Source organism: Phocoena phocoena, chromosome 8 (genome assembly GCF_963924675.1).
Source record: "Phocoena phocoena chromosome 8, mPhoPho1.1, whole genome shotgun sequence".
In the NCBI taxonomy this organism is placed as follows: domain Eukaryota; kingdom Metazoa; phylum Chordata; class Mammalia; order Artiodactyla; family Phocoenidae; genus Phocoena; species Phocoena phocoena.
Window position 1 is genome coordinate 72,300,602 of NC_089226.1, and position 24,912 is coordinate 72,325,513.

General features: G+C 45.9%; 1 protein-coding gene across 3 annotated transcripts; it reads right to left on the reverse strand.

The window, feature by feature from the left end:
* Positions 1 to 2,944: 2,944 nt before the first annotated feature.
* Positions 2,945 to 5,851, reverse strand: LOC136126558 (serum amyloid A-2 protein). Of its 3 annotated transcripts, none has more exons than XM_065881779.1 (3): positions 5,764 to 5,851; positions 3,725 to 3,863; positions 2,945 to 2,996 (listed from the first exon to the last, which is right to left on the reverse strand). In XM_065881779.1, exons 1-3 carry the CDS (start codon positions 5,849 to 5,851, stop codon positions 2,945 to 2,947), a joined length of 279 nt encoding a protein of 92 aa, XP_065737851.1. The 3 variants fall into 3 exon arrangements, with proteins under 3 accessions (XP_065737851.1, XP_065737850.1, XP_065737849.1); XM_065881778.1 differs by having other exon boundaries at positions 2,945 to 3,098; XM_065881777.1 differs by having other exon boundaries at positions 2,945 to 3,107.
* Between the last annotated feature and the right edge of the window lie 19,061 nt (positions 5,852 to 24,912).

Below are 24,912 nucleotides of genomic sequence, written 5' to 3' on the forward strand. Positions count from 1 at the left end.
CGTTTCCTTTGGACAAGCAGAGTGTGAGATCTCTGGAAGCCATCCAATCAGAGGTTTCAGGAGGCCAATCAGATAAACAAGCATGGAGGTTGGAAACCAGGTTCTGAGGGGGAGATATAAGTTTCAGAGCCGTCAGCATGTAGATACTATTTGCTGCGCTTGTTGGGGAGAATACAGAGAAATAAAAAGTGCGAGCCCAGAACCAAGTCTGAGGGACACTTAGAGTTTGGGGAGATGAAAAGACCCAGCTAAGGAGATAAAGGAAAACTGAAGGGAAGCAAAAGGAGAGTGTGGTACTATGAAGCCAAGAGAGAACCTTCCAGGAAGGAGGGAGAGGACAACTGTGCTGAGCATGGCTCAGAGGAGAGAAACATGTCCATTGTTTTGGCAGCATGGAGGTCAGTGGTGACCAGAGCTGTTTTGCTGAGTGGTGGGGACAGAGGACAGGCTGGTGTGGGTTCAAGTGTGAGTCAGAAGCGAGGAATCAGAAAGTGCAGATGGGCAGGTTTTCAACAAGTCTGACTATACAGAGGAAGAGGAAAACGTGCAAGAGTGAAGAGTGATGTGGATTGAACTCAGGGTTTTCAATGTGGTGCTTTATTGGGAAAGCTGTTACTGACTGTCTGGACTCTGCAAGGTTTTGCCCATGTGAGGAACAAGCACATTTTCCTCCCTGGTGTGAGTGTCACTGGGTGTCCTGTGCAAGAGAAGAGCACCACAGGAGCTGGGCGGAAGGAAAGCACAAACCAGGAAGTGTTTGTGTCCTACAACGTCCCTCCTGAGCCCTGAAAGGACAGAGGTTAACACCGTGCCCAGCTGGCACAGGAGAAATGTTTACCAGTTCCAGTATCACAAGCGGGGCAAAGAAGGGTGGACGTGGAGTTCAGAGTAAATAAACTGATAACCGGCACACACTTCTACCCTGAAAGTGGGATTCAGGAGCACTCCTAAGGGGAGACGATTCATGATGAAATGATCTCTGTAGGGGAAAGACAAGTTTAATTTCCTTGTCAAGGAGGAAGAATAACTGTGTCTATAAGGTCGTTAGTCACAGGAGAACTTTCTCATACAGTTCCCATCAGAAGGCACTGTCAGAGGTGTACGTAGAGGCTGTGTCTCAGAAAAGCGAGTCTGACAAAATAAAGCAGGAGCAGGGTAACTGGGGTTAGGGAGAGCGTGGTGGCAGATTGGCTGGCAAGAACAGGCTCAAAGCACTGCTGAGTTTAGGGCTCTAGTGGTAAAGTCTCAACAGACCCCAGGTTGTAAGGAGACTCCTGTTATGAGAATGTTCACTATTAGATTTCTATCCCAGGTACTGAAGGTATAGAATTTGCAAAATGAGGGGAAAGAAAGGAAAAGTAGGAGAAAGGATGACTTGAATGTTTGGATAAAGCAAGTTCTCCAAATTATTGTAAATAGGAAAAATTTAATACTCAGCCTTTTTATTACTTAAAATAAAAGTTGGATACAGAAGTCTATTCACCATTTTTTGTTTTTTTTTTGGCTGCATTGGGTCTTCGTTGCTACATGTGGGCTTTCTCTAGTTGCGGCGAGCGGGGGCTACTCTTCGTTGCGGTGCGTGGGCTTCTCATTGCGGTGGCTTCTCTTGCTGCGGAGCACGGGCTCTAGCCGCGCGGGCTTCTGTAGTTGTGGCGTGTGGGATCAGTAGTTGTGGCTCGCGGGCTCTAGAGCGCAGGCTCGGTAGTTGTGGTGCACAGGCTTAGTTGCTTTGTGGCATGTGGGATCTTCCCGGACTACGGCTCGAACCCGTGTCCCCTGCATTGGCAGGTGGATCCTTAACCACTGTGCCACCACAGAAGCCCCTGTTCCCCACTCTTTAAAGTGTTAGATCATTTTACTTCTTGGAATCTGTAATCTGAAAAAACCAAACACCAAAACCAAATTTTTATCCAAGGAAGAAGGTTATTGGTTTATCTAGGAATTTGTGATTTATAGAGTCACACGTAATTCCTGTGCTCTAACAGGCCCAAACCCCTTTTATTAGACACTGTTTTCCTCAGTAAGAAGTAGAATGCTGGGACTTCCGGGGCAGTCCAGTGGTTAAGACTTGGCGCTCTCACTGCCGTGGGCCTGGGTTCAAGCCCTGGGGGGAGAACTAAGATCCCACAAGCCATGCGGCATGACTGGAAAAAGAGTAACATGCTGCTGGCTTTCCTCTGTTGGGAAGGGTCCAGGGAGGGAAAAGGACTTCTTCTCAAGGACCTGATACATATCCAATGCAATACAAAACCTCCTGATACCTAATCTCGATGTTGTCCCTATGCCTCCGTTTGTGGACATGTTTATTCCTGGACACTTGCATAAGGCAAGGAATATAGAGTGAAGGGAAACAGCGTTGGAGGCACTTCTGGATGGCACAGACAGAAATTGGTTCATAGATGGATTTGTAGGTGTTGCTGAGAAATGAAGAGAAGATCAAGGTGCAGCTGCTGGAGCAGGATTCCGCGATCCAGTCGTCCCGAGGCTGTGTCCCCTGCCCGCACACAGACACCACTGAGGACGAACTAAGGGCACTAGACCCCAGGGCAGAGAAGCTGACAGGACACAACTGCCAGGGAGTGAAGAGGCCTGAATGCAGAAGGGCCTAGAAAGAGCACCACTGTAACCAGAGGGGCCTGGAGGGGAGCGGGTCTGATTAGGGGAAGGGGTGGAGCAGGGTGTCTGCCCTGTCTGATGCTGAGACTGTGGCCCCGACACCCAAGACACAGGCACAGACTCGGCCTTCACGTGGGTGCCCAGCCATCACCCCTTGGGAACAAACAGGCTGTCCTTATATCAAAGAATAACACACGGTTTTCAACATTCAATCTCTTAAGCATTTATTAGATCTGCTGGCTTCTGTGGACAGAGGACTCACTAGCTCAGCGTCCCTGCCCTTGGGGGCTCACAGCCCCGTCGTCTCCTGAGCAGAGTGAGAGGCAGCTCAGTACTTGCTGGGCAGGCCTGCAGGTCTGAAGTAATTGGGGTCTTTGCCGCTCCGGCCCCATTCATTGGCAAACTGGTCGGCCTTTGAGTCCTCCACTCCGTGGCCACTGTCTCCATGCTGAAAAAGGTCTGTGACTCTCTGAAGATTCTCTCTGGCATCGCTGGAATGAAGGAGGGCAGGTAGGGGATTACTCCAGGGCTGACGAGCAACAAGCCACCCTCCCCATTTCTCCTCTTTCCAAGGAATCAAGGACTCTGACAGGAGCTAGGAAAGAGGGGATGAAGCCTGAGGCTGCCGGGGCTCAGCCCACCTCAGCCCTGCGGGTCCCCTTATGCTGGGTGAACAGCACCCATGGGGGAGGCTTGGGAATCGTCTGTCCCACCAGCCTTGCTCGGCTCTTCAGCCACTCAGACCCCACACAGGACACAGAGGGTGAGGGTGGATAAGAGGAGGAGAGGCCAGGGCTTCCCTGGTGGTGCAGTGGTTGAGACTCCGCCTGCCGATGCAGGGGACACGGGTTCGTGCCCAGGTCTGAGAAGATCCCACATGCCGCAGAGCGGCTCGGCCCGTGAGCCATGGCCGCTGAGCCTGCACGTCCGTGCCTGTGCTTCGCAACGGGAGAGGCCACAACAGTGAGAGGCCCGCGTTCCGAAAAAAAAAAAAATTACACAGAGAGGAGGAGAGGCCACAGCCCTACAGGAAGTTCTCCAGGGCTTGGCCCCTCCTGGCTGTCCGAGGCTCTCACACCCATCCCTGCATCCTCAGGGCCCCTGGTACCTGATCACTTCAGCAGCCCAGACGCCCCCAGGTCCCCTTTGGGCAGCGTCATAGTTGCCCCGGGCGTGAAAGTACTTGTCTGAATTTTTGTAATTGGCTTCTTTCATGTCAGAGTAGGCTCTCCACATGTCTTTAGCCCCTGGGAGGAAAGCACATAGAGAAAGGATTATCAGGTGGACAGAAAACTGTGACACACCTTAGGGAAGAATCAAGGAATGAAAAATCTTCCTCGGACTCGGTTTCATCCTGTGGCTATAGCACCATGAGTGCCATAGATTGAGAAGAGCATTCTTTGTGCCTAGTTTCCTGCTCCTGGTAACTGGAATGAGAGTCGTTATGGGGGGAGGGGCACAGCTGTGTTGGACCTGGTTGTCGGGCCCCTATGATGCTGTCTCTGGACTGCATCTCACTTAGGGCTCTATGTGATATGTTTAAAGGAGAGAAGGGAGCTATCCTTATAGGGCAGGATTCCTCGGCTTCATACTATTGAAATTTTAAGCCAGATAATTCTTGGTTGTTCAGGGCTGTCCTGGGTATTGTAACACGTTTAACAGCATCCCTCACTTCTACCCACTAATGGGCAGCCTATTCCCCAAGCGTGACAACCAGAAGTGTTTCCAAACATTGCCAGATATCTCCAGGACACAGAATTGCCCTTGGCCCCGAACCACTGTTATAAAAGGAAGCTGCATAGGATAAGATCCAGGGGATTTGGGTGAGTGAGGAGGTGACATGGAGGACAGATTCTGAGAAGGGGGCAGACATGCAGCACCTCTGCCCTGACGCCTAAGAAATGGATTCCTGCTGCGCGAATGCGCTAAATGTGACTTGATTCCCCTGCCTGTTAGGCACGCGAATGGCATCCTGAGAACTTTCCAGTGGACGGTATTGATGATGTGGGCTGCCTGAGGAAGCAAGCCCTCGAGCAGTGGGTCTTCGCCTCAGCCTGGTTACACCTTCCAATCAGCTGGGGAGGTACTGAAAGTCCCATGAGACCTACCTCACAGCCCAGGCCAATTACCTCACACTCTCTGGGGTGGGTCTCAGGCTCAATAGTTTTCATTGCTCCCCAGGTGAATCCAACATGCAGCTGAGATTGATAAGCCCCCAGCTTGAGGGAGTGGCACTGGGACAAGTCTGCCCAGCAAGAGCTGTGGCCTCGTGCACAGCTGGGTTCAAACTTCTGTCCTGCCACCTGCTGACTGGCACTTAGTCCCTGGGCAACGGACTCGGCTGCTCCCAGCCTCGGTTTTCTCCCCTTCAGATGGGGGGAGATGCCTCCCTCACGGAGGTATTCTGCACGTAAGTAGGTGACCAACTGCCCCAGCCCAACCAGAACTGCACCTGTTTTCCTGGAACTGCCCCAGTTAGCGTTGAAAGTGTCCTGGAAAAGTCCTCAGACCTGGGCAAAGCGGGAGAGTTGGTCACCCTGAAGTGCATGTAAGGGCCGAGTTCCCACTGGAAGCTTGAGATATGTTATTAGGTTCCCCACCCCGGTCGCACACGGGTTTTTTTGTCAGTTAAAAGGCTATAAAAGGGTAGGAAACAGACTGAACCAGGGACAGTGTCACTGAGTATAGGAAGCAGGAGCAAGAGCTAAGCTGAAGGTCCCTGAATTATCCAATTAGGAAGTGGAAGGTAAGAAGGAAGAGAAGAAGAGAGGAAGGAAGGAAGGAAGAGGGAAAGGGAGGGAGGAAGGGAGGAATGAGTGGAGGGAGAGAAGAAGAGAGGGGAAATAGATGGATAGCTTTCATCCTCCTTCATGCAGTTGGTCTGAGGGAAATGCTGTACCATTTCAAGACTTATTTTGTGTCTTCCATTCAACTTCCATTTCAGCTGGGAATGATGACTGTTCTTTCTCTAGTGACTGATTGACATAAATCCTGTGGTTTTCAATCTGTCTGAAAAAGAGCTCCCCAAACACCTGGCACATTCTACCACATAGGGCAGCACCGCCTAAGACAGTAGCTCCAACCCTTAAGAGCGCTCATGGTGAATCCCAGAGGCCCATGGGTGTCACCCCCCTCCACCAGCCTTACCTTCATAAGCCTCACCAAGGAAGGAAAACCATCGGCTGTGGACTCCCAGCACCAAGGAGCAGAGAATGAGGCCTGTGAAAAGCTTCATTGTGCTGAAATGGAAGGAGAGGGTCAGGGAGACACGGACAAGCCTTGTACACCCACTTTGGGATTTGTATGTCGAGGAGAGCCCGGCTGTTCTTTCCACTTGTTCTCATTAGACTCTCAGTGGTCCACCTAGGGAATATTGCAGTAGGACCTCACTCGGAGCCACTAGCCCTCAGCTCTGAACCCACCAACCCTGAACCCAAGCCTGTCTAAGAAGTCACCAAGGTGTCTATGGTGGAAGAAGAGAACAGCTGGGACGTAGCTGTGTCTTGCTAAAGCAGCCTGTAATAAACCAAAAAGCATTTCCCATGCACCACGCTGCCAGCACTGACCTCATTCAGGACAAATACAAAAGAGAAGAATTAAAGTAAGTGTTTTCAAAGAAATCACTCCTTGGAGAAGTTCCTCACCTGAACCCGGTGGAACAGACGTGTTAGGGACAGGTGGCTGTATTTATACTGAGCCATCCCTGCTGGGGTCATGGGGTGAGAAGGAAAGCTGGGCCGGTGCCTGGGGGAGAGTCCCTGCAGGTCATTTCTCCTACAGAATTGCAAAGGGTAACTTACTGGAGACCAGTGGCTGTCCTCATGCACAGGTCATATTCCTCATTGTGCAACCCTGAGAAAATAGGAAGGCCTGTTCTGCCTGGTGGCCACTGTCAGGGGTGGAGGGGCTGAGGCCCGGGCCACCTGGGCTGTGGAGAAGAGGGTGTGGAGCTTCAGGAAGGAGGCCCCCAGGCTGCTGGCAGGTGTGTGGTTAGAGGATACTCCTCCAGCCTGGACCTTGCTTTCCTGGTCTTTTCCTCAGGAAGGTCCCTTCTGGACCAGACAGCAAATGTGTCAGAAATTAAATCCTTTGAACTCACGTGTAAAGCCCTTGAGCTTCAAAACTGACAGGCCACCACAATGAATGTCGTGGGTGCCCCGAGCACTTTCCACCACTCTGTGTACCTGTGCTGAGCTCTTAGCTCCAGGGCAGTGAAAGCCCTCTCAGCCTCTCAGCCATGCATTTCATAAAGGTCAACAACTATTATGACAACAAAAAAGAGAGGTATTATAAAATAATGAGAGGCTTTTTGACTTGATAAAAGTTAAATACCAATAGTCTATAGCAGCTGTTCTCACAGTGTGTTCTAGGGAAACCTGAGGGTCTCTTAAGACCCTTTCAGGGGAGTCTGTGGGATCAAAACTATTTTCACAGTAGCACTAAGATATTCTTTTCCTTTTTCATTCTCATTTTTTTCATGAGTGTACTGGGTATGGAATGTTCATTGGTATTCTTTAAGATTTCTACATTGCAACTGACCTTTAAGAAACTACCACTTGTCAAGTTTTGGTATCATATCAAAGAATTGCCTGAATTATCATAAAATGCTATTAAAATGCTCTCCTGTTTTCTACCTATATGTTATATCTGTGTGATGTTGAATTTTCTTGTATACTTCAACCCAAATAATGTACTGTGACAGATTGAGTGCAGGATCAGACATGAGAATCCAGCTATTTTCTATTAAGCTAGATATTTAAAATTTGAGAGAAATGTAAGGCTACTATTTTTGTTATTAATTTTTTTGTTTTGGAAAAAGATTATTTTCATTAAAATATATTATTTATGTTAACATAATGGATTTATTATTGTGTTTTTTTTATTCATTTATTTATTTGACCACTTTTTTTTTTTTTTTATAAATTTTATTTATTTATTTTTGGCTGCGTTGGGTCTTGGTTGCTGCGCACGGGCTCTCTCTAATTGCGGCGAGCGGGGGCTATGCTTCGTTGCGGTGCACGGGCTTCCAATTGCGGCGGCTTCTCTTGTTGTGGAGCACGGGCTCTAGGCGCGCGGGCTTCAGTAGTTGTGGCACGTGGGCTCAGTAGTTGTAGCTCGTGGGCTCTAGAGCGCAGGCTCAGTAGTTGTGGTGCACGGGCCCAGTTGCTCTGCGGCATGTGGGATCTTCCCGGACCAGGGATCGAACCCGTGTCCCCTGCACTGGCAGGCAGACTCCCAACCACTGCGCCACCAGGGAAGCCCCTATTTGACCACTTTTTAGATACTCTGCCAAGGGTTTTTCATAAATTAACTCAATCCTCATAAAACTTCATAACAGCACAATATAGTATTGTGTTTTTAAATGCTTAAACATTTTTTCTTTCCAGTGTGTTAAATCCTGACAGAGTCGGGATAAATAAAATTTCTTTGAGGTCCTCAATAATTTTTCAGAGTATAATGGGACCCTGAGACACAAAAGCTTGAGAATCATTGCTCTACAGCAAATCTTATGTGTAAAGAAGAAACTTTAGGTGCATTCTCAAAAAGGCCAAGAAGGAGAAATGGATGTCCTCTTCTGATCACCTCAGTTTCACATTCTCCTGGAGGACCTGCGCATTGCTAAGACAAGAAACATGAGGAGGATAAGAAATGGAAGAGAAGAAATGAAACTATCATTATTTCTAAATGATGCAAGCTTTTACGTGGAAAACCCATCAGAATCAAATGGCACACTAATGAAGCCATTAAGAGAATTCAGTGAGATTGCCATGTTTCACATAAAAAATCAATTGTGTTTCTCTACACCAATTTTTTTTGTGTTCTTTTTTTGGCTGCGTTGGGTCTTCGTTGCTGCCCTCGGGCTTTCTCTAGTTGCAGCGAACCAGGGCTACTCTTCAATGCGGTGCACAGGCTTCTCTCTGCGGTGGCTTCTCTTGTTGTGGATCACAGGCACTAGGTGTGCAGGCTTCAGTAGCTGTGGCTCGCGGGGTCAGTAGTTGTAGCTCGCGGGCTCTAGAGCACAGGCTCAGTAGTTGTGGCACACGGGCTTAGTTGCTCCACAGCATGTGGGATCTTCCCGGACCAAGGCTCAAACCCGTGTCTCCTGCATTGGCAGGCGGATTACTGACCACTGGGCCACCAGGGAAGTCCCATCACCAATTCTTAACACTTAAAAAAATGCAATACAAAACAGTACCAAAAACATTAACTATCTAGGGAAGACTTTAAAAATACACAAATATTTACAGAGAAAATTTAAGTTTGTTAAAGGATAAAGAGTGGGGGATGTATGTCATGTTCATGGAGACGATGTTTTGACTTAGTAAAGATATCAGTTCTCCTTGGATTAATTTATAAATTCAGTGCAATGCTAATCAAAAATTCCCCGTGGAATTTTTTTTGGGACACAACAGATTTATTTTTTATGGATGAATAAAGGTCCATGAATAAGTAAGTTAAAAAAAAAAGGGCCTAGGGGAGACATAAGCTGGTCTCCAAGATGCGTGATCTTGGGATTCACCCCAAGGGGGGAGACAACTGTGATGGTAAGGCCAACAGATCAGGAGACAACTGCCATGAAAAAGACAGTTACTCACAGATCACCAAAGAAGGGGGCACATCACACCAAGGAGGGCGGGGTGGCCACACGAGGAAGCACGCAGGGTGGGCCAGGGGACAGAGAGAGGGAGAGAAAACGTGACAAACGTCTTTATTGTGGTTTCTGTGGGAGGACCAGTGAGGCACGGTGAGCGGGTTTAGGACTGGCTCATTTGAATACTTTCAGCTCTCGATCGGCATAGGGGCTGGTTGCTAGTTGTCTGGTACCTGGCTCTGGTGTGATCAGGGCAGGTGGTTAGTGGCCTAGAGCGTGAGGGTGCAATAAAGGAGGTGGTTGAACTGTGAGCTCTGGATTGGTGGGTTTGTATTTGAAAGACTCACTCACAAGTTACTTTACTATCACAGGTTACTTTACTAATCTGTAAGAATTGGCTACCTCTGGGAGAAGCAGTCCCTCCAGGGGCAGGGAGGCCCCAGGATGTGAAAGCATCAAAAACACAGATAGAGAATGGAAAAACATGTTTAACACAACTTCTGAGGCATCCTTGGAGTGGCTCGGGCATCTCGCTGCTGTCAGATGAGCCAGGCTGCATGAGGCTCTTGTCAGTGGATGTTGGATCCTTGCCTGGCTTGCTTTATCTTGTTGTAAATCCCTGTAATCTCTACTCTTCTACCTAAATGTCTCCAGTCTCAATCCACACCCAGCGGTCCACTCTTCCTCCTCTGCAGAACGGTCAAGGACCTAGTGAACTCCTCAACGGCAGGTTCAACTATGTTCTAGAGTTCTTGTCAGTCAAAGTGCAAGTGCCTCCTCTTCTCGGCTTTTACACACATTTTTGTCCCCAGCCTGCCACTCCACAATCACAACCCAAAAAGTGCACTCTCTATGTCCTCCGCCACCTGCCTGCATCCATCCCATGGAAGCTTCCATTCCTACATCCCCAGTGTGTTCCATCCACTGTTCACACTCTTCTTTCCCCGGTCTGCACCACACCTCAAGTAACAATCCGGTCACCTTGATGCCACAGAGCACTGGCTGCACTACTTGTGCCTGTGCAGGGAGGATGAGATCAGGTGCCCATTGGGTCCTCACCATCTCTGCCACATCTCTCATGAACCGTTCCCAGTTGCAGTCCAACACCATTTTAACATTGCCTGTAGGATGGTGAGATGGAGCATGGTACACATGCTTCTCCATGGGTACCCATTGCTTGATGTGAAATTGTTTCATCCAGATCTGGGTTAAGGACAATCTTCAAAGCTGTGTGGCTCTACTTCTCTGGTGACTATTCTGGACATAACTGGTGCTGCAAACATCTCTCAGTTCTCTTGGTCCCTGGGGATGCCCTCTGGCCCAAAGACAGAGCCAGCAGTCACAGTTGTCTCCCCCCTTGGGGTAAATCCGAAGATCACGCATCTTAGAGACCAGTGCATGTCTCCTCATGGTCCTTATTTTTTTTAATTTACTTATTCATGGACCTTTATTCATCCATAAGAAACAAATCTCTTGTGTCCCTAAAAAAATTCCACTGGGAATTTTTGATTAGCATTGCACTGAATTTATAAATTAATCCAAGGAGAACTGATATCTTTACTAAGTCAAAACATCGTCTCCATGAACATGACATACATCCCCCACTTTTTATCCTTTAACAAACTTAAATTTTCTCTGTAAATATTTGTGTATTTTTAAAGTTTTCCCTAGATAGTTAATGTTTCTGGTACTATTTTGTATTGTATTTTTTTAACTGTTAAGAATTGGTGATGGGACTTCCCTGGTGGTGCAGTGGTCAGTAATCCGCCTGCCAATGCAGGAGACACGGGTTTGAGCCCTGGTCCAGGAAGATCCCACATGCTGTGGAGCAACTAAGCCCGTGTGCCACAACTACTGAGCCTGTGCTCTAGAGCCTGCGAGCTACAACTACTGAGCCCACGAAAAACAGCTACTGAAGCCGGCACACCTAGAGCCTGTGCTCTGCAACAAGAGAAGCCACCGCAGTGAGAAGCCTGTGCACCGCATTGAAGAGTAGCCCCCATTCGTTGCAATTACAGAAAGCCCATGGGCAGCAACGAAGACCCAACGCAGCCAAAAAAAGAACACAAAAAAAATTGGTGTAGAGAAACACAATTGATTTTTTATGTGAAACATGACAATCTCACTGAATTCTCTTAATGGCTTCTTTAGTGTGCCATTAGATTCTGATGGGTTTTCTACATAAAAGCTTGCATCATTTAGAAATAATGATAGTTTCATTTCTTCTCTTCCATTTCTTATCCTCCTCATGTTTCTTGTCTTAGCAATGTGCAGGTCCTCCAGGAGAATGTGAAACTGAGGTGATCAGAAGAGGACATCCATGTCTCCTTCTTGGCCTTCTTGAGAATGCACCTAAAGTTTCTTCTTTACACATAAGATTTGCTGTAGAGCAATGATTCTCAAGCTTTTGTGTCTCAGGGTCCCATTATACTCTGAAAAATTATTGAGGACCTCAAAGAAATTTTATTTATCCCGACTCTGTCAGGATTTAACACACTGGAAAGAAAAAATGTTTAAGCATTTAAAAACACAATACTATATTGTGCTGTTATGAAGTTTTATGAGGATTGAGTTAATTTATGAAAAACCCTTTGCAGAGTATCTAAAAAGTGGTCAAATAAATAAATGAATAAATAAAAACACAATAATAAATCCATTATGTTAACATAAATAATATATTTTAATGAAAATAATCTTTTTCCAAAACAAAAAAATTAATAACAAAAATAGTAGCCTTACATTTTTGGCAAATTTTAAATATCTAGCTTAATAGAAGATAGCTGGATTCTCATGTCTGATCCTGCACTCAATCTGTCACAGTACATATTTTGGGTTGAAGTATACAAAAAACTTCAACATCACACAGATATAACATATAGGTAGAAAACAGGAGAGCATTTTAATAGCATTTTATGATAATTCAGGCAATTCTTTGATATGATACCAAAACTTGACAAGTGGTAGTTTCTTAAAGGTCAGTTGCAATGTAGAAATCTTAAAGAATACCAATGAACATTCCATACCCAGTACACTCATGAAAAAAATGAGAATGAAAAAGGAAAAGAATATCTTAGTGCTACTGTGAAAATAGTTTTGATCCCACAGACTCCCCTGAAAGGGTCTTAAGAGACCCTCAGGTTTCCCTAGAACACACTGTGAGAACAGCTGCTATAGACTATTGGTATTTAACCTTTATCAAGTCAAAAAGCCTCTCATTATTTTATAATAACTCTCTTTTTTGTTGTCATAATAGGTGTTGACCTTTATGAAATGCATGGCTGAGAGGCTGAGAGGGCTTTCACTGCCCTGGAGCTAAGAGCTCAGCACAGGTACACAGAGTGGTGGAAAGTGCTCGGGGCACCCACGACATTCATTGTGGTGGCCTGCCAGTTTTGAAGCTCAAGGGCTTTACACGTGAGTTCAAAGGATTTAATTTCTGACACATTTGCTGTCTGGTCCAGAAGGGACCTTCCTGAGGAAACGACCAGGAAAGCAAGGTCCAGGCTGGAGGAGTATCCTCTAACCACACACCTGCCAGCAGCCTGGGGGCCTCCTTCCTGAAGCTCCACACCCTCTTCTCCACAACCCAGGTGGCCCAGGCCTCAGCCCCTCCACCCCTGACAGTGGCCACCAGGCAGAACAGGCCTTCCTATTTTCTCAGGGTTGCACAATGAGGAATATGACCTGTGGATGAGGACAGCCACTGGTCTCCAGTAAGTTACCCTTTGCAGTTTTGTAGGAGAAATGACCTGGAGGGACTCTCCCCCAGGCACCAGTCCAGCTTTCCTTCTCACCCAATGACCCCAGCAGGGATGGCTCAGTATAAATACAGCCACGTGTCCCCAGCAGGTCTGCTCCACCGGGTTTTATGTGAAACATTGCCATGTTTCACATAAAAAATCAATTGTGTTTCTCTACACCAATTCTTTTTGTGTTCTTTTTTTGGCTGCGTTGGGTCTTCGTTGCTGCCCTCGGGCTTTCTCTAGTTGCAGCGAACGGGGGCTACTCTTCAATGCGGTGCACAGGCTTCTCTCTGCGGTGGCTTCTCTTGTTGCGGATCACAGGCTCTAGGTGTGCAGGTTTCAGTAGCTGTTTTTCGCGGGCTCAGTAGTTGTAGCTCGCGGGCTCTAGAGCACAGGCTCAGTAGTTGTGGCACACGGGCTTAGTTGCTCCACAGCATGTGGGATCTTCCCGGACCAGGGCTCAAACCCGTGTCTCCTGCGTTGGCAGGCGGATCACTGACCACTGCACCACCAGGGAAGTCCCATCACCAATTCTTAACAGTTAAAAAAATACAATACAAAATAGTACCAGAAACATTAACTATCTAGGGAAAACTTTAAAAATACACAAATATTTACAGAGAAAATTTAAGTTTGTTAAAGGATAAAAAGTGGGGGATGTATGTCATGTTCATGGAGACGATGTTTTGACTTAGTAAAGATATCAGTTCTCCTTGGATTAATTTATAAATTCAGTGCAATGCTAATCAAAAATTCCCAGTGGAATTTTTTTAGGGATACAACAGATTTGTTTCTTATGGATGAATATAAGTCCATGAATAAGTAAATTAAAAAAAATAAGGACCAAGAGGAGACATGCACTGGTCTCTAAGATGCGTGATCTTGGGATTTACCCCAAGCGGGGAGACAACTGTGACTGCTGGCTCTGTCTTTGGGCCAGAGGGCATCCCCAGGGACCAAGAGAACTGAGAGATGTTTGCAGCACCAGTTATGTCCAGAATAGTCACCAGAGAAGTAGAGCCACACAGCTTTGAAGATTGTCCTTAACCCAGATCTGGATGAAACAATTTCACATCAAGCAATGGGTACCCATGGAGAAGCATGTGTACCATCCTCCATCTCACCATCCTACAGGCAATGTTAAAATGATGTTAGACTGCACCTGGGAACGGTTCATGAGAGATGTGGCAGAGATGGTGAGGACCCAATGGGCACCCGATCTCATCCTCCCTGCACAGGCACAAGTAGTGCAGCCAGTGCTCTGTGGCATCAAGGTGACCGGATTGTTACTTGAGGTGTGGTGCAGACCGGGGAAAGAAGAGTGTGAACAGTGGATGGAACACACTGGGGATGTAGGAATGGAAGCTTCCGTGGGATGGATGCAGGCAGGTGGCGGAGGACATAGAGAGTGCACTTTTTGGGTTGTGATTGTGGAGTGGCAGGCTGGGGACAAAAATGTGTGTAAAAGCCGAGAAGAGGAGGCACTTGCACTTTGACTGACAAGAACTCTAGAACATAGTTGAACCTGCCGTTGAGGAGTTCACTAGGTCCTTGACCGTTCTGCAGAGGAGGAAGAGTGGACCGCTGGGTGTGGATTGAGACTGGAGACATTTAGGTAGAAGAGTAGAGATTACAGGGATTTACAACAAGATAAAGCAAGCCAGGCAAGGATCCAACATCCACTGACAAGAGCCTCATGCAGCCTGGCTCATCTGACAGCAGCGAGATGCCCGAGCCACTCCAAGGATGCCTCAGAAGTTGTGTTAAACATGTTTTTCCATTCTCTATCTGTGTTTTTGATGCTTTCACATCCTGGGGCCTCCCTGCCCCTGGAGGGACTGCTTCTCCCAGAGGTAGCCAATTCTTACAGATTAGTAAAGTAACCTGTGATAGTAAAGTAACTTGTGAGTGAGCCTTTCAAATACAAACCAACCAATCCAGAGCTCACACTTCAACCACCTCCCTTATTGCACCCTCACGCTCTAGGCCACTATCCACCTGCCCTGATCACACCAGAGCCAGGTACCAGACAACTAGCAACCAGCCCCTATGCCGAGCGACAGCTGAAAGTATTCAAATGAGCCAGTCCTAAACCCGCTCACCGTGCCTCACTGGTCTTGCCACAGAAACCACAATAAAGGCGTTTGTCACATTTTCTCCCCCTCTCTCTGTCCCCTGGCCCACCCTGCGTGCTTCCTCGTGTGGCCACCCCTTGGTGTGATGTGCCCCCTTCTTTGGGGATCTGTGAGTAAGAAACTGTCTTTTTCATGGCAGTTGTCTCCTGATCTGTTGGCCTTACCATCACAGTTGTCTCCCCCCTTGGGGTGAATCCCAAGATCACGCATCTTAGAGACCAGCATATGTCCTAGGCCCTTTTTTTTTTAACTTACTTATTCATGGACCTTTATTCATCCATAAAAAATAAATCTGTTGTGTCCCAAAAAAAATTCCACGGGGAATTTTTGATTAGCATTGCACTGAATTTATAAATTAATCCAAGGAGAACTGATATCTTTACTAAGTCAAAACATCGTCTCCATGAACATGACATACATCCCCCACTTTTTATCCTTTAACAAACTTAAATTTTCTCTGTAAATATTTGTGTATTTTTAAAGTTTTCCCTAGATAGTTAATGTTTTTGGTATTATTTTGTATTGCATTTTTTTAACTGTTAAGAATTGGTGATGGGACTTCCCTGGTGGTGCAGTGGTCAGTGATCCGCCTGCCAATGCAGGAGACACGGGTTTGAACCCTAGTCCAGGAAGATCCCACATGCTGTGGAGCATCTAAGCCCATGTGCCACAACTACTGAGCCTGTGCTCTAGAGCCCGCGAGCTACAACTACTGAGCCCGCGAAAAACAGCTACTGAAGCCTGCACACCTAGTGCCTGTGATCCACAACAAGAGAAGCCACCGCAGAGAGAAGCCTGTGCACCGCATTGAAGAGTAGCCCCCATTCGTTGCAATTACAGAAAGCCCATGGGCAGCAACGAAGACCCAACGCAGCCAAAAAAAGAACACAAAAAAAATTGGTGTAGAGAAACACAATTGATTTTTTATGTGAAACATGGCAATCTCACTGAATTCTCTTAATGGCTTCTTTAGTGTGCCATTTGATTCTGATGGGTTTTCTACATAAAAGCTTGCATCATTTAGAAATAATGATAGTTTCATTTCTTCTCTTCCATTTCTTATCCTCCTCATGTTTCTTGTCTTAGCAATGTGCAGGTCCTCCAGGAGAATGTGAAACTGAGGTGATCAGAAGAGGACATCCATGTCTCCTTCTTGGCCTTCTTGAGAATGCACCTAAAGTTTCTTCTTTACACATAAGATTTGCTGTAGAGCAATGATTCTCAAGCTTTTGTGTCTCAGGGTCCCATTATACTCTGAAAAATTATTGAGGACCTCAAAGAAATTTTATTTATCCCGACTCTGTCAGGATTTAACACACTGGAAAGAAAAAATGTTTAAGCATTTAAAAACACAATACTATATTGTGCTGTTATGAAGTTTTATGAGGATTGAGTTAATTTATGAAAAACCCTTTGCAGAGTATCTAAAAAGTGGTCAAATAAATAAATGAATAAATAAAAACACAATAATAAATCCATTATGTTAACATAAATAATATATTTTAATGAAAATAATCTTTTTCCAAAACAAAAAAATTAATAACAAAAATAGTAGCCTTACATTTTTGGCAAATTTTAAATATCTAGCTTAATAGAAGATAGCTGGATTCTCATGTCTGATCCTGCACTCAATCTGTCACAGTACATATTTTGGGTTGAAGTATACAAAAAACTTCAACATCACACAGATATAACATATAGGTAGAAAACAGGAGAGCATTTTAATAGCATTTTATGATAATTCAGGCAATTCTTTGATATGATACCAAAACTTGACAAGTGGTAGTTTCTTAAAGGTCAGTTGCAATGTAGAAATCTTAAAGAATACCAATGAACATTCCATACCCAGTACACTCATGAAAAAAATGAGAATGAAAAAGGAAAAGAATATCTTAGTGCTACTGTGAAAATAGTTTTGATCCCACAGACTCCCCTGAAAGGGTCTTAAGAGACCCTCAGGTTTCCCTAGAACACACTGTGAGAACAGCTGCTATAGACTATTGGTATTTAACCTTTATCAAGTCAAAAAGCCTCTCATTATTTTATAATAACTCTCTTTTTTGTTGTCATAATAGGTGTTGACCTTTATGAAATGCATGGCTGAGAGGCTGAGAGGGCTTTCACTGCCCTGGAGCTAAGAGCTCAGCACAGGTACACAGAGTGGTGGAAAGTGCTCGGGGCACCCACGACATTCATTGTGGTGGCCTGCCAGTTTTGAAGCTCAAGGGCTTTACACGTGAGTTCAAAGGATTTAATTTCTGACACATTTGCTGTCTGGTCCAGAAGGGACCTTCCTGAGGAAACGACCAGGAAAGCAAGGTCCAGGCTGGAGGAGTATCCTCTAACCACACACCTGCCAGCAGCCTGGGGGCCTCCTTCCTGAAGCTCCACACCCTCTTCTCCACAACCCAGGTGGCCCAGGCCTCAGCCCCTCCACCCCTGACAGTGGCCACCAGGCAGAACAGGCCTTCCTATTTTCTCAGGGTTGCACAATGAGGAATATGACCTGTGGATGAGGACAGCCACTGGTCTCCAGTAAGTTACCCTTTGCAGTTTTGTAGGAGAAATGACCTGGAGGGACTCTCCCCCAGGCACCAGTCCAGCTTTCCTTCTCACCCAATGACCCCAGCAGGGATGGCTCAGTATAAATACAGCCACGTGTCCCCAGCAGGTCTGCTCCACCGGGTTTTATGTGAAACATTGCCATGTTTCACATAAAAAATCAATTGTGTTTCTCTACACCAATTCTTTTTGTGTTCTTTTTTTGGCTGCGTTGGGTCTTCGTTGCTGCCCTCGGGCTTTCTCTAGTTGCAGCGAACGGGGGCTACTCTTCAATGCGGTGCACAGGCTTCTCTCTGCGGTGGCTTCTCTTGTTGCGGATCACAGGCTCTAGGTGTGCAGGTTTCAGTAGCTGTTTTTCGCGGGCTCAGTAGTTGTAGCTCGCGGGCTCTAGAGCACAGGCTCAGTAGTTGTGGCACACGGGCTTAGTTGCTCCACAGCATGTGGGATCTTCCCGGACCAGGGCTCAAACCCGTGTCTCCTGCGTTGGCAGGCGGATCACTGACCACTGCACCACCAGGGAAGTCCCATCACCAATTCTTAACAGTTAAAAAAATACAATACAAAATAGTACCAGAAACATTAACTATCTAGGGAAAACTTTAAAAATACACAAATATTTACAGAGAAAATTTAAGTTTGTTAAAGGATAAAAAGTGGGGGATGTATGTCATGTTCATGGAGACGATGTTTTGACTTAGTAAAGATATCAGTTCTCCTTGGATTAATTTATAAATTCAGTGCAATGCTAATCAAAAATTCCCAGTGGAATTTTTTTAGGGATACAACAGATTTGTTTCTTATGGATGAATATAAGTCCATGAATAAGTAAATTAAAAAAAATAAGGACCAAGAGGAGACATGCACTGGTCTCTAAGATGCGTGATCTTGGGATTTACCCCAAGCGGGGAGACAACTGTGACTGCTGGCTCTGTCTTTGGGCCAGAGGGCATCCCCAGGGACCAAGAGAACTGAGAGATGTTTGCAGCACCAGTTATGTCCAGAATAGTCACCAGAGAAGTAGAGCCACACAGCTTTGAAGATTGTCCTTAACCCAGATCTGGATGAAACAATTTCACATCAAGCAATGGGTACCCATGGAGAAGCATGTGTACCATCCTCCATCTCACCATCCTACAGGCAATGTTAAAATGATGTTAGACTGCACCTGGGAACGGTTCATGAGAGATGTGGCAGAGATGGTGAGGACCCAATGGGCACCCGATCTCATCCTCCCTGCACAGGCACAAGTAGTGCAGCCAGTGCTCTGTGGCATCAAGGTGACCGGATTGTTACTTGAGGTGTGGTGCAGACCGGGGAAAGAAGAGTGTGAACAGTGGATGGAACACACTGGGGATGTAGGAATGGAAGCTTCCGTGGGATGGATGCAGGCAGGTGGCGGAGGACATAGAGAGTGCACTTTTTGGGTTGTGATTGTGGAGTGGCAGGCTGGGGACAAAAATGTGTGTAAAAGCCGAGAAGAGGAGGCACTTGCACTTTGACTGACAAGAACTCTAGAACATAGTTGAACCTGCCGTTGAGGAGTTCACTAGGTCCTTGACCGTTCTGCAGAGGAGGAAGAGTGGACCGCTGGGTGTGGATTGAGACTGGAGACATTTAGGTAGAAGAGTAGAGATTACAGGGATTTACAACAAGATAAAGCAAGCCAGGCAAGGATCGAACATCCACTGACAAGAGCCTCATACAGCCTGGCTCATCTGACAGCAGCGAGATGCCCGAGCCACTCCAAGGATGCCTCAGAAGTTGTGTTAAACATGTTTTTCCATTCTCTATCTGTGTTTTTGATGCTTTCACATCCTGGGGCCTCCCTGCCCCTGGAGGGACTGCTTCTCCCAGAGGTAGCCAATTCTTACAGATTAGTAAAGTAACCTGTGATAGTAAAGTAACTTGTGAGTGAGCCTTTCAAATACAAACCAACCAATCCAGAGCTCACACTTCAACCACCTCCCTTATTGCACCCTCACGCTCTAGGCCACTATCCACCTGCCCTGATCACACCAGAGCCAGGTACCAGACAACTAGCAACCAGCCCCTATGCCGAGCGACAGCTGAAAGTATTCAAATGAGCCAGTCCTAAACCCGCTCACCGTGCCTCACTGGTCTTGCCACAGAAACCACAATAAAGGCGTTTGTCACATTTTCTCCCCCTCTCTCTGTCCCCTGGCCCACCCTGCGTGCTTCCTCGTGTGGCCACCCCTTGGTGTGATGTGCCCCCTTCTTTGGGGATCTGTGAGTAAGAAACTGTCTTTTTCATGGCAGTTGTCTCCTGATCTGTTGGCCTTACCATCACAGTTGTCTCCCCCCTTGGGGTGAATCCCAAGATCACGCATCTTAGAGACCAGCATATGTCCTAGGCCCTTTTTTTTTTTAACTTACTTATTCATGGACCTTTATTCATCCATAAAAAATAAATCTGTTGTGTCCCAAAAAAAATTCCACGGGGAATTTTTGATTAGCATTGCACTGAATTTATAAATTAATCCAAGGAGAACTGATATCTTTACTAAGTCAAAACATCGTCTCCATGAACATGACATACATCCCCCACTTTTTATCCTTTAACAAACTTAAATTTTCTCTGTAAATATTTGTGTATTTTTAAAGTTTTCCCTAGATAGTTAATGTTTTTGGTATTATTTTGTATTGCATTTTTTTAACTGTTAAGAATTGGTGATGGGACTTCCCTGATGGTGCAGTGGTCAGTGATCCGCCTGCCAATGCAGGAGACACGGGTTTGAACCCTAGTCCAGGAAGATCCCACATGCTGTGGAGCAACTAAGCCCATGTGCCACAACTACTGAGCCTGTGCTCTAGAGCCTGCGAGCTACAACTACTGAGCCCGCGAAAAACAGCTACTGAAGCCTGCACACCTAGTGCCTGTGATCCACAACAAGAGAAGCCACCGCAGAGAGAAGCCTGTGCACCGCATTGAAGAGTAGCCCCCATTCGTTGCAATTACAGAAAGCCCATGGGCAGCAACGAAGACCCAACGCAGCCAAAAAAAGAACACAAAAAAAATTGGTGTAGAGAAACACAATTGATTTTTTATGTGAAACATGGCAATCTCACTGAATTCTCTTAATGGCTTCTTTAGTGTGCCATTTGATTCTGATGGGTTTTCTACATAAAAGCTTGCATCATTTAGAAATAATGATAGTTTCATTTCTTCTCTTCCATTTCTTATCCTCCTCATGTTTCTTGTCTTAGCAATGTGCAGGTCCTCCAGGAGAATGTGAAACTGAGGTGATCAGAAGAGGACATCCATGTCTCCTTCTTGGCCTTCTTGAGAATGCACCTAAAGTTTCTTCTTTACACATAAGATTTGCTGTAGAGCAATGATTCTCAAGCTTTTGTGTCTCAGGGTCCCATTATACTCTGAAAAATTATTGAGGACCTCAAAGAAATTTTATTTATCCCGACTCTGTCAGGATTTAACACACTGGAAAGAAAAAATGTTTAAGCATTTAAAAACACAATACTATATTGTGCTGTTATGAAGTTTTATGAGGATTGAGTTAATTTATGAAAAACCCTTTGCAGAGTATCTAAAAAGTGGTCAAATAAATAAATGAATAAATAAAAACACAATAATAAATCCATTATGTTAACATAAATAATATATTTTAATGAAAATAATCTTTTTCCAAAACAAAAAAATTAATAACAAAAATAGTAGCCTTACATTTTTGGCAAATTTTAAATATCTAGCTTAATAGAAGATAGCTGGATTCTCATGTCTGATCCTGCACTCAATCTGTCACAGTACATATTTTGGGTTGAAGTATACAAAAAACTTCAACATCACACAGATATAACATATAGGTAGAAAACAGGAGAGCATTTTAATAGCATTTTATGATAATTCAGGCAATTCTTTGATATGATACCAAAACTTGACAAGTGGTAGTTTCTTAAAGGTCAGTTGCAATGTAGAAATCTTAAAGAATACCAATGAACATTCCATACCCAGTACACTCATGAAAAAAATGAGAATGAAAAAGGAAAAGAATATCTTAGTGCTACTGTGAAAATAGTTTTGATCCCACAGACTCCCCTGAAAGGGTCTTAAGAGACCCTCAGGTTTCCCTAGAACACACTGTGAGAACAGCTGCTATAGACTATTGGTATTTAACCTTTATCAAGTCAAAAAGCCTCTCATTATTTTATAATAACTCTCTTTTTTGTTGTCATAATAGGTGTTGACCTTTATGAAATGCATGGCTGAGAGGCTGAGAGGGCTTTCACTGCCCTGGAGCTAAGAGCTCAGCACAGGTACACAGAGTGGTGGAAAGTGCTCGGGGCACCCACGACATTCATTGTGGTGGCCTGTCAGTTTTGAAGCTCAAGGGCTTTACACGTGAGTTCAAAGGATTTAATTTCTGACACATTTGCTGTCTGGTCCAGAAGGGACCTTCCTGAGGAAAAGACCAGGAAAGCAAGGTCCAGGCTGGAGGAGTATCCTCTAACCACACACCTGCCAGCAGCCTGGGGGCCTCCTTCCTGAAGCTCCACACCCTCTTCTCCACAACCCAGGTGGCCCAGGCCTCAGCCCCTCCACCCCTGACAGTGGCCACCAGGCAGAACAGGCCTTCCTATTTTCTCAGGGTTGCACAATGAGGAATATGACCTGTGGATGAGGACAGCCACTGGTCTCCAGTAAGTTACCCTTTGCAGTTTTGTAGGAGAAATGACCTGGAGGGACTCTCCCCCAGGCACCAGTCCAGCTTTCCTTCTCACCCAATGACCCCAGCAGGGATGGCTCAGTATAAATACAGCCACGTGTCCCCAGCAGGTCTGCTCCACCGGGTTTTATGTGAAACATTGCCATGTTTCACATAAAAAATCAATTGTGTTTCTCTACACCAATTCTTTTTGTGTTCTTTTTTTGGCTGCGTTGGGTCTTCGTTGCTGCCCTCGGGCTTTCTCTAGTTGCAGCGAACGGGGGCTACTCTTCAATGCGGTGCACAGGCTTCTCTCTGCGGTGGCTTCTCTTGTTGCGGATCACAGGCTCTAGGTGTGCAGGTTTCAGTAGCTGTTTTTCGCGGGCTCAGTAGTTGTAGCTCGCGGGCTCTAGAGCACAGGCTCAGTAGTTGTGGCACACGGGCTTAGTTGCTCCACAGCATGTGGGATCTTCCCGGACCAGGGCTCAAACCCGTGTCTCCTGCGTTGGCAGGCGGATCACTGACCACTGCACCACCAGGGAAGTCCCATCACCAATTCTTAACAGTTAAAAAAATGCAATACAAAATAATACCAAAAACATTAACTATCTAGGGAAAACTTTAAAAATACACAAATATTTACAGAGAAAATTTAAGTTTGTTAAAGGATAAAAAGTGGGGGATGTATGTCATGTTCATGGAGACGATGTTTTGACTTAGTAAAGATATCAGTTCTCCTTGGATTAATTTATAAATTCAGTGCAATGCTAATCAAAAATTCCCAGTGGAATTTTTTTAGGGATACAACAGATTTGTTTCTTATGGATGAATATAAGTCCATGAATAAGTAAATTAAAAAAAATAAGGACCAAGAGGAGACATGCACTGGTCTCTAAGATGCGTGATCTTGGGATTTACCCCAAGCGGGGAGACAACTGTGACTGCTGGCTCTGTCTTTGGGCCAGAGGGCATCCCCAGGGACCAAGAGAACTGAGAGATGTTTGCAGCACCAGTTATGTCCAGAATAGTCACCAGAGAAGTAGAGCCACACAGCTTTGAAGATTGTCCTTAACCCAGATCTGGATGAAACAATTTCACATCAAGCAATGGGTACCCATGGAGAAGCATGTGTACCATCCTCCATCTCACCATCCTACAGGCAATGTTAAAATGATGTTAGACTGCACCTGGGAACGGTTCATGAGAGATGTGGCAGAGATGGTGAGGACCCAATGGGCACCCGATCTCATCCTCCCTGCACAGGCACAAGTAGTGCAGCCAGTGCTCTGTGGCATCAAGGTGACCGGATTGTTACTTGAGGTGTGGTGCAGACCGGGGAAAGAAGAGTGTGAACAGTGGATGGAACACACTGGGGATGTAGGAATGGAAGCTTCCGTGGGATGGATGCAGGCAGGTGGCGGAGGACATAGAGAGTGCACTTTTTGGGTTGTGATTGTGGAGTGGCAGGCTGGGGACAAAAATGTGTGTAAAAGCCGAGAAGAGGAGGCACTTGCACTTTGACTGACAAGAACTCTAGAACATAGTTGAACCTGCCGTTGAGGAGTTCACTAGGCCCTTGACCGTTCTGCAGAGGAGGAAGAGTGGACCGCTGGGTGTGGATTGAGACTGGAGACATTTAGGTAGAAGAGTAGAGATTACAGGGATTTACAACAAGATAAAGCAAGCCAGGCAAGGATCCAACATCCACTGACAAGAGCCTCATGCAGCCTGGCTCATCTGACAGCAGCGAGATGCCCGAGCCACTCCAAGGATGCCTCAGAAGTTGTGTTAAACATGTTTTTCCATTCTCTATCTGTGTTTTTGATGCTTTCACATCCTGGGGCCTCCCTGCCCCTGGAGGGACTGCTTCTCCCAGAGGTAGCCAATTCTTACAGATTAGTAAAGTAACCTGTGATAGTAAAGTAACTTGTGAGTGAGCCTTTCAAATACAAACCAACCAATCCAGAGCTCACACTTCAACCACCTCCCTTATTGCACCCTCACGCTCTAGGCCACTATCCACCTGCCCTGATCACACCAGAGCCAGGTACCAGACAACTAGCAACCAGCCCCTATGCCGAGCGACAGCTGAAAGTATTCAAATGAGCCAGTCCTAAACCCGCTCACCGTGCCTCACTGGTCTTGCCACAGAAACCACAATAAAGGCGTTTGTCACATTTTCTCCCCCTCTCTCTGTCCCCTGGCCCACCCTGCGTGCTTCCTCGTGTGGCCACCCCTTGGTGTGATGTGCCCCCTTCTTTGGGGATCTGTGAGTAAGAAACTGTCTTTTTCATGGCAGTTGTCTCCTGATCTGTTGGCCTTACCATCACAGTTGTCTCCCCCCTTGGGGTGAATCCCAAGATCACGCATCTTAGAGACCAGCATATGTCCTAGGCCCTTTTTTTTTTTAACTTACTTATTCATGGACCTTTATTCATCCATAAAAAATAAATCTGTTGTGTCCCAAAAAAAATTCCACGGGGAATTTTTGATTAGCATTGCACTGAATTTATAAATTAATCCAAGGAGAACTGATATCTTTACTAAGTCAAAACATCGTCTCCATGAACATGACATACATCCCC